Source organism: Mustelus asterias, chromosome 13, assembly GCF_964213995.1.
Source record: "Mustelus asterias chromosome 13, sMusAst1.hap1.1, whole genome shotgun sequence".
Classification (NCBI taxonomy): Eukaryota; Metazoa; Chordata; class Chondrichthyes; order Carcharhiniformes; family Triakidae; genus Mustelus; species Mustelus asterias.
This window is the reverse complement of record NC_135813.1, coordinates 25,621,455-25,634,775: the sequence shown is the minus strand read 5'-3', so window position 1 is coordinate 25,634,775 and position 13,321 is coordinate 25,621,455. Positions and strand designations below refer to the sequence as shown.

Below are 13,321 nucleotides of genomic sequence, written 5' to 3'. Positions count from 1 at the left end.
AATCCCACCCAGGCCCTATCCCCATATCCCTACATATTTACCCACTAATCCCTCTAACCTATGCATCCCGGGACACTAAGGGGCAATTTAGAATGGCCAAACAACCTAGCCTGCACATCTTTGGACTGTGGGAGGAAACCGGAGCACCCGGAGGAAACCCACGCAGACACAGGGAGAATGTGCAAACTCCACACAGACAGTGACCCGAGCCAGGATTCGAACCCAGGTCCCTGGAGCTGTGAAGCCGCAGTGCTAACTACTGTGCTACGGGTGATCATGCAGGTTTCATGCAGACGTGTCTGCTCCAGATACTTGAGTTTTCAAGTTTTTAAATGCTACCAAAAGAGAAAATGCTGGAAAATCTCAGCAGGTCTGGCAGCATCAAATTCTTCAGATGATTTGCTCTATCCCACCTCGACTCCTTTGTTTTCATTCTACTTTATTTATTTTTTTACTGTTCTCTGCCTCTTATTTATTTATTGTCTTTCTTCATTTTTCTTCTCCCCCCCCTACTCTTTCCCCCTACTTTATCCCCCTTCCCTTATCTTTTCTCCCCCTTTGCATCTCCTTTTCTAAACCATACCTCTGTCTCACCCATTCCCCCACATCATTTTAGTTTCTCTCCTGTTTGGCCATTCACACCGTTTATTCTCTCTATGGACTATCATCAGTAGTCTTTCCCCCTGGTTTCTGTGGCTATGACTCGTCTTTCATTCCCTCACCCTGCAGTATAAATATCTCCCACTTTCTATGCCTTTTAGCTTTGACAAAGGGTCGTCTGGACTTGAAACATCAGCTCTTTTCTCTCCTTGCAGATGTTGCCAGACCTGCTGAGATTTTCCAGCATTTTCTCTTTTGGTTTCAGATTCTAGCATCCACAGTAATTTGCTTTTATCCTATATTTTAAATGCTACCCACTGATATTACGAATGCTGATTTTTCTTTGAAGGAAGGGATTGTAAAATTTGAACATAAATTTCAAATGCCTCCCTTCGCATTCATTAGAGAAGCCACAAGTGTTTTATTTCCTTTGTTGACGATGAGACCATTGACCACCCGCCGTTCAATCATTTGATCATCAGTCTGCTTTGAGTTAAATAACAACCTTTCTGAAACTATTGCATTTATTTTGGGATCAGACTGCCCAGCACCAATGGGAGCTACTCATGCACTGAGTTTCAGCCTGCAGAGCCCAGTCTTAGTGCATCTTTCAGAATGCCAGGCTGTTGCATTTTGTGCACAATTCATTTACAATTGACTAATTCTTGTTGATCGCTTTAGGCCTCATAATTACTCATTTCTCATGTGGCTTATGCCATCAAATTTTCTGAAGAGTTCTTGACAAACCTCATCATTTCTGAAACCTACAACGTCATAGGTTTATGTACACTCAGAGGTGAAATTATAAAGTAATTGCTGTACCTTTTTATCCATTTTTATTTTTGTTTAGCTTTTTCCTTTATGATTTTATTTTTCAGTAGAATTTTTTTTCTTAAAACCTGATATATACCCTGGACCAATTTCAGAACATTGACTTCCAATTGTAGCTGATGTGGGTAATACAGAAAATCTGCACACTTTTTCCGTCTGCAGCCCTCATTTCAATCTTCATCATTCAAATGGATTAGAGAGTTTTCCTGTGCTCTGGAAAGGGATTTCTAAGAGAGTGCTTATTTTAAAATGTATTGATTTAGTCACTCAGAATTCCTTCTTAATATCTGAGCAGCATTTGAGGGCTCACCTTTTGGATTTTTGAGTAGTGAAAACATAAAGAATTTGTTCACGATTTGCATCAGCGGGAAATATTCTCACTGGTCCACAATTGCACAGTGATGTATTATTGGGGTTAAGCATTTTTTCACATTTTTAAAAACGTATTCAGGAAAAGTACTTCTTCCTTAATCCTTATAAATAGTAAATGTCATCCTTCAGGAGTCCTTTTATAATCAAATTGCTAGAAAGAAGGTTAGGTGCATTTAAGTTGTTGAACTATCTTGATGTGTGGAATATACTGAACCTGACAGCACAAGAGTTAAATTGATTCCACTGCAGAGAGCTCTGGCTTCAGCTGAATGTTAATTCCTTACATGCTCCTGTATATTAATCATACATTTTCTATGGAACTAAGTTATCTTTTGAACAAATCAAATCCTAATGACATTAAGGCTGGAATTCTCCAGTGTCTTACGCTGCCAGGGAGAACAGAGAATTTGGCGCTCAGCCAAATCTCCATTCACAGCAGCAGGACTGGAGAATCCCAACCGCGGACGAGATTAGAGAATCCCGGCCTATATTTATGCTTTGAAAGTTCTTTGGATTAGTTTCTTTTCCCCCATAATGCGGTACTAGAATGAATTGCGATTTTCAAAGTAATTGCCAAGTAATCCTCAATTCCTTCAGTTGTACTTCAAATAAAGGTGTGTCATTTCTCTCTTTGTTTTCCTGCAATACAGACAACGTGGAAGGAATCACAGTGCCACAAGAGGTGTCGCCCACTAGTGGCTGGCCAGTTGAACATGCCAGTGCTAAAACATCCTTGCTTAATCAAAGATTGTTTGAGCTCCAGAGAGAGAACTCTCTACTTCACGAGCAGCTGGTGAACAAGGAAGATTTGAATGCGACACTGCAGACAGAACTTGACTTGCACCGCTCCATTTTAACAGAGAATCAACAGAACATCGATAACCAAATTGCCCATTCACTTAATCACAGTGATCGATCTTTAATAGCAAATGAGCAAACTTCAACTTCCACCGAGCCAAGAAAAGGTCCTGGCCTAAATGCTGCAGGTAATTTATTTTATTAACAACTTCCATTCATTAATTGCAAACTTAAATTTATTGCTGAGGCAATTCAGATAGACGAAAGGAATACTGCGGCTGAACCAGGAATGGAATGATTAGGATGTGTAACTGACAGATTTGCTGAATGGATTGGTTTTGTGAAGGTTCTTGATGAAAGTAAGAGGAATATATTTCAGGGAGAGAATGTAAAAATTAGCAAGGCAGATGAATACTTTGCCACCAATGACGGAATAATGTGTTGGGGGGAGGCGATTACAAAAAGCTAGAAGCAAATGCATGAATGTTCAGGCCAGGGATATAGGACTGGAGGCAATTGCATAGATAGGGGTTGGCTAGGCTGTTGAGAGATTTAAAGGTAACTGAGGATTTAAAATTTAATACACTGGGTATAGTGAACAAAGGGAGTCGGCAAAGACTGTGATGATGGTCAAGCAGTAATCAGTACAGGACAGAAATTATGCATTAGAATTTTGGAAAAAATTGGAGTTGAAAACCTAGGAACTAGCCCCTGGAGCCTGCTCTGCCATTCAACAAAATCATAGCTGATCTGCAACCTAACTCCATTAACGCCTTTGCTCCATTAACTTGTGTCAAAAATGAAGCATGGGAAACCAGTAACAAGAGGAGAAGAGTCTAGAGATGATGAATCCATTTGTAAGAATATACAGCAGTGATGGTGCAGAGCCATCAAAGTAAACAGCTTTCGTGATGGAAGGAAATGGGATCAAATGGGATACAAAGATTGCAGGTGGCCCCGAGAGAGGGAGTAAAATAGCACAGGAACAGGATATTTTGTGTTAAGGGCCAAAGACAGGAACAACAGCCTGCCCATTACTACAAAAGGAAAATACTGCTGATGCTGAAAACCTGAAATCAGAACAGAAAATACTCAAAATACTGAGTCTGGCAGCTTCTGTGCCGAGGGAAATAAAGTTAATGGACAGAATTCTACAAGAATTCTGCAAATGGCCAACATCAGCCAGAAAAGGGGGTCACTGGCGGCTTGGTGTCTCTTCTTGTTTCTGTGTCCCTCGCAAACTGGCACCCAGTACACACCGGTCAGGTCTGCAGCAGCCTTTTAACCCATTTCCCTCCTGGAAGGGAAGTCTTCTTGCCCAGATTCCATCCTTTCTCTGATCTCTGACCATTTTAAACATCTTGAGACATGAATCAACAGGAGATGGATTTTTGGATAACTGCTGAGATGTGGTCTCCATTGTCTCCACAATCACAGAAGATTAAAGTGTCTTCTGCATTTCATCTCTCCCTTTCAAGTGTCTGTGTCTGAAGTAAGCCTTGATACCTTTGTGGGTGTGACATTTCGTGTTCTCTCGGGGCGGGCCTGTCAAATAATTAACAATGGAATTTTCCAGAAGAAGGTCACTGCATTAACAGCCTTCTTTTGCTCAGTGTCCTAAGAAGTTCAAATTGCCCCTAGGTCATTGGAATCCACTGTCTTAACAAAGGGAGTAACTTAGTACTTCTCTGATTTATTATCATTTCACTTGTATTTCTCCATTTAGTTCAGTGGTATTATGTAAATATGGCTGGTGCTAGTTCCCTCTATTTTTGTCTTAGACTTACTAGCAGAACATCTTTGTGAAATACGAAGTTTAAGGCAACACTTGGAAGAATCTATTAGAAATAATGACAGATTAAGACAACAACTGGAACGTCGTCTTGCTGAATCTGAACATGATCCAGGTGAGCAGTACAGTTTAAATCTCCACCTCGTCTGGGATCAGTAACTTCAGTCTGGATTTGACTTGTGTTTTCAGTGGCCAAAAGAAAGCCAATTTGAAACTTGGAAAGTAGGCCATAAATATATGTTTAATCTTTGAAAATTCAGTATGATATTGAGGTCAATCTTTCCATCCCCAGCTAACTACATGCATCCTATCTGAAATAGGTTTGCGTGGCCTTGGACTCCTTATCACAAATTTCCCTGTCATTTGGCATGTATCAGTACCACAAGACGTAGGAGCAGATGTAGGCCATTCGGCCCATGGAGTCTGCTCTGCCATTCAAAACAATCATGGCTGATCTGATATAATCCTCCAACTCCACTTTCCTGCCTTATCTCCATACGGATTTAAAATCTGTCATATCTCAGCCTTGAACATACTTAATGACCCAGCCTCTACAACTCTCTGTGGTAAAGAATTCCACTGATTCACTACCCTCTTAGAGAAGAAATTCCTCTTTATCTCTGTTATAAATGGCCAACCCCTTATTCTGAGATTATGCCTTCGGGTTCTAGGCTCTCCTACAAGAGGAAATATCCTCTCAGCCTCTACCCTGTCAAGCCCCTTGAGAATTATATTTGTCTCAATAAGGTTGCCTCTTGTTCTTCTGAAATTCAGTAAGTACAGGCCCAACCTACTCAATCTCGTCTCATAAGAAAATCGCCCCACACACAGGATCGACCTAGTAAACCTCTGAACTGCTTCTAATGCTAATACACCTTTCCTTAGATAAAGGGCCCAAAACTGTTCACGGCATTCCAGATGTGGTCTAACTAGTGCCTTGTATAGTTTTACCAAGACTTCCCTATTTTTATTCTCCATTCTCTTTTAAATAACGGCACAGTGGTTAGTACTGCTGCCTCACAGCACCTGGGACCTGGGTTCAATTCCGGCCTCTGGTCACTGTCTGTGTGGGGTTTGCACATTCTCCCTGTGACTGTGTGGGTTTCCTCCGGGTGCTCCGGTTTCCTCCCACAGTCCAAAGATGTGCGGGTTAGGTTGATTGGCCATGCTAAATTGACCCTAGTGTCAGGGGATTCGCAGGGTAAATATGTGGGGTTATGGGAATAGGGCCTGGGTGGGATTCTGGATGGTGCAGACTTGATGGGCTGAATGGCCTCCTTCTGCACACTGGGGATTCTATGATTCTATAAAGTACCAAACTAACAATATAAAAGTGTTACAAGTGTGAGTTTGAAAAATAGGTTTGTCAGTGTTGACCTGTGTTCTATTGTTTTGACAATTTGAATCATTGGAGCCAATTTGTGGAGAAATATAACATTTCTTAAATGCCAATTTAAAAATAAAGACAGTATCAACCAGCAATGGGATGATATGTATTTGTAAATAGTACTAATAAAACTGCTTGCACCTGCAGCTTCCACAAATATCTTCATCCATGGTGCAGAAGATGCCGGTCACCTGGCAGATGAAATTCATTACCTGAAGGAACAAAACAAAGCTTTAAAGGAGCAGCTGACAAGAAGCTCCAAAGGTGGGTGTTGATGTTAAATCACTTAAGTTCAGAATTGGCTCAGAAAGTGGATGGGATTTTTGCCGCTCCCCCCATGGTGTGCTTTGTGGAGGTGGCCCGCCATTGGCCAGTGGCGGGATCTTTGCACTCTGCCGCCAGGGAACCTGCAGGATATTCCAGTCCCACCGACGGCGAACCCGGAATATCCCACCAGCAGGAATGGCTGCAAAATTCCGCTCAGTATATTTCAAATCTTGAGTCTGCACTATTTTCATCAAATCTTGAAGCTGTAATATGTCAGAACTTTGATATTTGAAGGACTGCTGTCCAAGGATTTGGAATGCAATGGCAAATGGGTAGTTTTGTTGGGAGTACAGCAAGAGGTTTGTCAATAAATGTTCGAATTTCTGCCAGAAAATGATGGCTGAGCAAGGTTTTCTGGAAAATTCCAGAACTAGTCAGTATTCCTACATTTGTTGATCAAACCATGGTGACATCAAACTAGATGAAAAAGCATCAGATTTATTCAAATTGAAAAGAATAACAATTTATATAGCTGGTCAAAATAAGTAATCTTCGTTCATTTAACCTGTATGTCTAAATAAAGCATTATCCATATGGAGGAAAGTATAGTGCAATAATATTTCACATTGTTGCAGCTGTCGTGCATGGCGGCTAATCTACCTCCACCCATTTGTATTCAAGGCCTTTTTCAAGATTTGTGCTTCATTTCTTCCCTAGCAGTCAGCATAGTTCCAGTTGAAAATTTAAAAAATCTTCAAACTTAGTGACATTGACTTTTGCTGCTTAAATAACTTGTCGTAAATTAACTGTTTGAAAGTTCAGTTCTTTGATTTGATGTATTATTGTTACAGTATTGGCTAGGGTGCAGAGAAAGATCAACTTAATATAAGGTAATTCCCATTCAGATGTCTATGGAAGCAGGGGAGAAGCTGTTCTTGAGTCGGTTCATACGTGACCTCAGACTTTTGTATCTTTTTCCCGATGGAAGAAGGTGGAAGAGAGTATGTCCGGGGTGCGTTAGGTCCTTGATTATGCTGGCTGCTTTTCTGAGGCAGGGGAAGTGTAGATAGAGTCAATGGAGGGGAGGTTGGTTTGCGTGATGGACTGGGCTTCATTCACAACCCTTTGTAGTTTCTTGTAAGTCTTCTTTGCTATTCTGGTTGTATTTTTCAGTTCAGCAGTTAGCATTAAGTTCATCAGATAGAATTGTTAGAATTGAATAGCTCAGAACGTCATCATTTGGTTCATTGTGCCAGGCTTTTCAAAGGACCTGTCCATCTAGACCTATCACCTTTCCTTCGATGCTTTTAACTTTTCCAAATGTGACTGCACTGTCATTTTAAAAGCTATTATGGATTCAGCTTTCATTGCCATTTCTGGTTGGCCTTTCCGTGTAATAACAAACTTCTGCCTTGGTTTTTTAAAAAATTCTAATCTTTGTCCTTTTGGTAGTCAATGTTAAGTTACTTGATAACACGAGGGCATAAATAAATGGTGGAAATAGTTTATTTCCAAATTTACCGTGACAAAAACCCCTTATCATTTTGAATAGCTCTACCTGAGTTCCCCTCGGTCTTCAACAGAAGTAAAATGCTGCAGATGCTGGAAATCTGAAATCAAAACAAAATCCTGGAAATGCTTAGCAGATCAGGCAACTTTTCAGGTGGAAGGATCATTCCTTCAGTAGCACAAATCCAGCCTTGGCTCACCATTCCTGCATAATTATTGTTACTCATTTCCCAATATTTACTTCAGATGTGTGGAAAGGTTAAACAAATAAAGAATACAAAATTTAGTCTTTTTTCAAGATTTGCAATTATTCCAGCTTTTTCTCAGTCTCACCTTATGATTTACTCATGATTTATGTGGGCGCATTTCTGATAGCTTAGTCTCCTCTACTCTTCCTCCCTTCAGTAGAGTTCATCTGAAAAATTAGAGTGTAATATTGTGAGAGTATGGACTGGAGAAGATTAAATGAATCATATAATGACAGCAGGGACAGCCTCAATTTTTAAAAGTCATGCTATGCTTTGCTTTCCTCTTCCTCCACCTCATTCCCTTTATATAATGGCCTATTACCATGTGAAGGTCAAATCACATTGAATGGAGAAAAATCATAGTTAATCTAAGATTATCAACATCATATCAATTTAATGGTACTAAAACACAGGAGTATTGTCTTTTCTTTGCGAGGTGTTATTTCTTTTGTGATTTAAGGTAAAGGGGACAACAGACATTTGTTTTTCATTCTCCAGTAGAAAAGGTAGCTGACCTATTTCCAAACTTCTTCCAATGCTGTCCTTGAATTCTCCAAGAGGCTTTCGCGAAAGGTGACTCCCTCTCCAATTTTCCTCCCTTCAGGTGGTCTCTGATCCCACTTTGTTGTAAATAGGCAAGCCAAATTTAGGAAGTCACTGTGTAGAGAATTATAAGTACATCCTGTCGCTACGTTGCAAACTCAATAGCCAGCCAAAGCCTCTGGATCACATCGTGGGTTTCTTTAATACATCTCACTAAAGGTAAAGTAGGAAGAAAAATGCCATGTATTTCCAGCTTGAAGGAATTGATTGAAGATTCAAAAATCATTGAATACAAAAAACTTGGTAGAGAAAGTTAATATTCTTTGAAACTTGCTCTGCAGACAAACAGAAAGAAAATGAGAAACTGAAGGAATCTCTTGCGAAGAAGAGTGCCGCCAATGAACGCCTGCGCAGTGAGTGTGAACGTGTGAGGAGGGAAAACAGTCGATTGCAAACTAAAGTTACTAATGCTCATGAGGAAAGCAGAAGGCTGAAAGATGAGCTGCACTGCAATCACGACGAAATCAACAGGTAACGTTTACACTTTGGGAGTTTGGACACCAAGAAGGGCAGCTCAAGTCAGGAAATTTCTCAACTCAGCAGGCTGCCCTTGGTAAAAAGTAGCCCGAATCGCAAGATTTTATTTCCAGGGGAACAGAGTGGGGGTGTGGGTGCAGGATGGAGCAGGGTCTGCCAACGCCAGAAGCCGAGTGTAGGTGGCCACAGAAGCAGGCAAGTGCCGAGGTGGGCTAGTTAGGAATTGGGAGCAAGTAATTTGATCACTTAATCCTGCTCCACCATGGCCTCTGCACAATTTACACTCATACCTATATTTGTGTCATTGTCAAATTTAGCAACCGTGTGTTTGGTCTCTTCATACAAGCCATTGATATAGATTGTAAATAGTTGAGGCGCCAGCACTATTCCCTGTGGCACTCCACTTGCTACATCTTGCCAACCTCAAAGGTACCTATTTATGCCTACTCTCTGTTTCCTGTTAGCTAACCATCCTCTCTCCCTGCTCATTTGTTACCCCTATGCTATGAGCTCTTATTTTTTGTAGTAATCTTTGGTGTGGCACCTTGTCAAATGCCTTCTGAAAATCTAAGTACACCACATCTACAGGCCCGCTTTTATCCATGTTGCTTGTTACTTCCTCAAAGAACTCTGAATAAATTAGTCAAACACATTTTCCTTTTCACAGTACTGGTTAAGAAGGTTAAGGCTCATGGGATACAAGGAGAGGTGGCTAGATGGGTAGAAAACTGGCTTGGCCCCAGGAGACAGAGGGTAACAGTCGAAGGGTCTTTTTCCGGCTGGAGGTCTGTGACCAGTGGTGTTCCGCAGGGCTCTGTACTGGGACCTCTGCTATTTGTGATATATATAAATGATTTGGAAGAAGGTGTAACTGGTGTTATCAGCAAGTTTGCGGATGACACGAAGATGGCTGGACTTGCGGATAGCGATGAACATTGTCGGACAATACAGCAGGATATAGATAGGCTGGAAAATTGGGCGGAGAAATGGCAGATGGAATTTAATCCAGATAAATGTGAAGTGATGCATTTTGGAAGAACTAATGTAGGGGGGAGTTATACAATAAATGGCAGAGCCATCAAGAGTATAGAAACACAGAGGGACCTAGGTGTGCAAGTCCACAAATCCTTGAAGGTGGCAGCACAGGTGGAGAAGGTGGTGAAGAAGGCATATGGTATGCTTGCCTTTATAGGATGGGGTATAGAGTATAAAAACTGGAGTCTAATGTTGCAGCTGTATAGAACGCTGGTTAGGCCACATTTGGAATACTGCGTCCAGTTCTGGTCGCCGCACTCCCAGAAGGACGTGGAGGCTTTAGAGAGAGTGCAGAGAAGGTTTATCAGGATGTTGCCTGGTATGGAGGGTCTTAGCTATGAGGAGAGATTGGGTAAACTGGGCTTGTTCGCCCTGGAAAGACGGAGAATGAGGGGAGACCTAATAGAGGTGTAGAAAATGATGAAGGGTATAGATAGGGTGAACAGTGGGAAGCTTTTTCCCAGGTCGGAGGTGACGATCACGAGGGGTCACGGGCTCAAGGTGAGAGGGGCGAGGTATAACTCAGATATCAGAGGGACGTTTTTTACACAGAGAGTGGTGGGGGCCTGGAATGCGCTGCCAAGTGGGGTGGTGGAGGCAGACACGCTGGCATCGTTTAAGACTTACCTGGATAGTCACATGAGCAGTCTGGGAATAGAGGGATACAAACGAATGGTCTAGTTGGACCAAGGAGCGGCACAGGCTTGGAGGGCCGAAGGGCCTGTTTCCTGTGCTGTACTGTTCTTTGTTCTTTGTACTCTGGCTCTCCCTGATTGCATTGAGATTTTCTTAGGCAATCATAGTGCCCTGCTTTAAAGTCCTTAATAGCTTTACCCTATAACAATTGCTAGACAGCCTGTTTCCCTCAATTCTTGAATAGAGCTGTTATATTCACGATTTCCCAATCTGATGGGACTTTTACAGAATCTAGTGAATTTTGGAAAATTAAAACAATGCATCTACGATCTCAGCAGCCACTTCTTTTGAGACCCTTGTATGAAGTCTATCAGGACCTGGGGACTTTTCAACTTTTAGTTCCAATAATTTTCTCTGTACCCATAATTATTTTAAGTTCCTCCCTGCCTTGCCCCTCTTGATTTACAAATATTTCTGGGATGTTATTTATTCAGTTCAAGGTTTTAATTTTATTTATTAGTGTCACAAATAGGCTTACATTAACACTGCAATGAAGTTACTGTGCAAATCCCCTGGTCGCCACATTCTGGCGACTGTTCGGGTACACTGAGGAAGAATTTAACATGGCCAATGCACCTAACCAGCACGTCTTTCAGACTGTGGGAGGAAATTGAGCACCTAGAGGAATCCCACGCAGACACGGGGAGAACGTGCAGACTCCACACAGACAGTGACCCAAACCGGAAATCAAACCTGGGTCCCTGGTGCTGAGAGGCAGCAGTGCTAACCACTGTGCCACCGTGCCGTGGTCTTCTACAGAAAAGAGTAAACAAAGGGCCTGATTTTACCATTTTGATTCTGAATGCTGAATCTGGGCGCAATTCAGATCCGACTTGGAAAACTGCTCTCAGGCGCCCCAATAAGCACTTAGCCTGAAAATAAATTGTGGGTCTGAATTGCACCCGGGCTTATCGCGCCCGAATCGCTGCAGCTCCGATTGGGGCTTTGAACTGCACATGCGCAGTGGAAAGAAATTTGAAAAACGCTCCCCTGTCACATTGCTCCCGAGCTGAAAAAAGCGGATAAAGCGGCCCGGGAGTGAAAAGCGGGAGCAATGGCCCCCACAGACATCGCCCCATCTGCACAACATAACTGTCCCCTTGTTCACCCACCCTCCCCCTACCCCCCCTACCAGACCGATCACGACCCTCTGCCCCCTTCTCTCCCCCACCAGAGAGCGATTGAGCCTCCCTCCCCCCCCACCAGAGAATGATCAGGCCCCCTCCCCCCTCACACCAAAGAACGACCTGGCCTCCCTCCTCCCCACCCGCCCCCGCCACCAGTGATACAACTGACCCGCCTCCTCCTTGCCCCTCACCAGAGATACATCTGACCTTCCTCCCTCCCCCTCCACCAAAGAATGATCAGGCCTCCCTCCCCTCGCCAGAGATACATCTGACCTGCCTCCCTCCTCCCTCCCCCCACCAGAGAATGATCATGCCTCCCTCTTCCCCCCCCAACCACCAGAGAATGATCGTGCCTCCCTCCTCCCCACCTTTCACCAGAGATACACCTGACCCGCCTCCTCCTCCCCCCTCACCAGAGATACATCTGACCTTCCTCCCTCCTCCCTCCCCGCACCAAAGAATGATCATGCCTCCCTCTTCCCCCCCAACCACCAGAGAATGATCGTGCCTCCCTCCTCCCCACCCTTCACCAGAGATACACCTGACCCGCCTCCCCCTTCCCCTCCCGCCTCCCCTCCCCCCCGCCCCACCAGACAATGATCTGGCCTGCCCTTCCCCCCGCCTCCACTCCACCGATCTGAGTCAGAGAGCCACTGGAAGCTCTGAACTTGCCTCTTCAGAAGCTGGAGTGCCCAAAACAGACCTTTGCTGAGCGTGTCTGTTTTGCGCCAAATCTAGACGGGCGAACGCGATAGTAAAGGGGGAAATGCTGGTAAAGTTGGGCGGGCAGCCCATTAATTCAATTTAAATGCATGCAAATGCATGTAAATCGCTGTTGTGCCCGTTTCGGGTGCGGTTCGGATCACGGCCATTTTCAGGCATCTGCGCGGGCACGGATCGCGCTAATCGCCTCATGCCCAACTTTACCAAGTTTTTGCACCTGAAAATGGGCGCGACACAATGGTAAAATCGGGCCCAAATTGGATTGATCGTCATTTCTTTATTTTCCATTATCAATTCCCCAGACTCGCTTCCTGGAGGACAAATGCTCATTTTAATTACTCTTTTCATTTTTAAATACTTGGAGAAACTCTTGCTATCTGTTTTTTATATATTGAGCAAGATTTCTCTAACTCTTTTATTTCTCCCTTCTTATTTTGTTAGCTATTCTGTCCAATCTTCTAACCTGCCAATAATCTTTTTGGAATTGTATGTTTTTTTCTTCCAATTTGATAGTCCTTTAACTTCATCAGTTAGCTATGGGTGGTATGTCCTTCCCCAGGAGCCTTTCTTTGTCACTGGAATGCATCTTTGCTGAGTGGTAATATCTCCTTGTGTATCTCCCACTGCATCTCTACTGACCTATCCCTTAACCTAATTTATGAATTCACTTTAGTCAGTTCTATTTTTATAATTGCCTTTATTTAACTTTAAAATACTAGTCTTAGACCCACACTTCTCGCTCTCAAACTGGATGCTACCTAGGATTGCTTTTACTATGAGGTACTTGATCAATCCTGTCTCATTGCAGATTATCAGTTCAGAATATTCTGCTTTCTGTTTGACTGTAGAACATACT

At 43.0% G+C, this 13,321-nt stretch overlaps 1 protein-coding gene across 1 annotated transcript in view; it reads left to right on the top strand.

Annotated features, from left to right (window-relative positions):
* The window catches only part of cdk5rap2 (CDK5 regulatory subunit associated protein 2), a 128,219-nt gene that overhangs the window by 92,652 nt on the left and 22,246 nt on the right, over positions 1-13,321 (top strand). Inside the window, 4 exon segments of the mRNA XM_078226578.1 lie at positions 2,454-2,789; positions 4,383-4,508; positions 5,928-6,044; positions 8,689-8,878. Coding sequence (XP_078082704.1) covers positions 2,454-2,789; positions 4,383-4,508; positions 5,928-6,044; positions 8,689-8,878 — 769 coding nt within the window.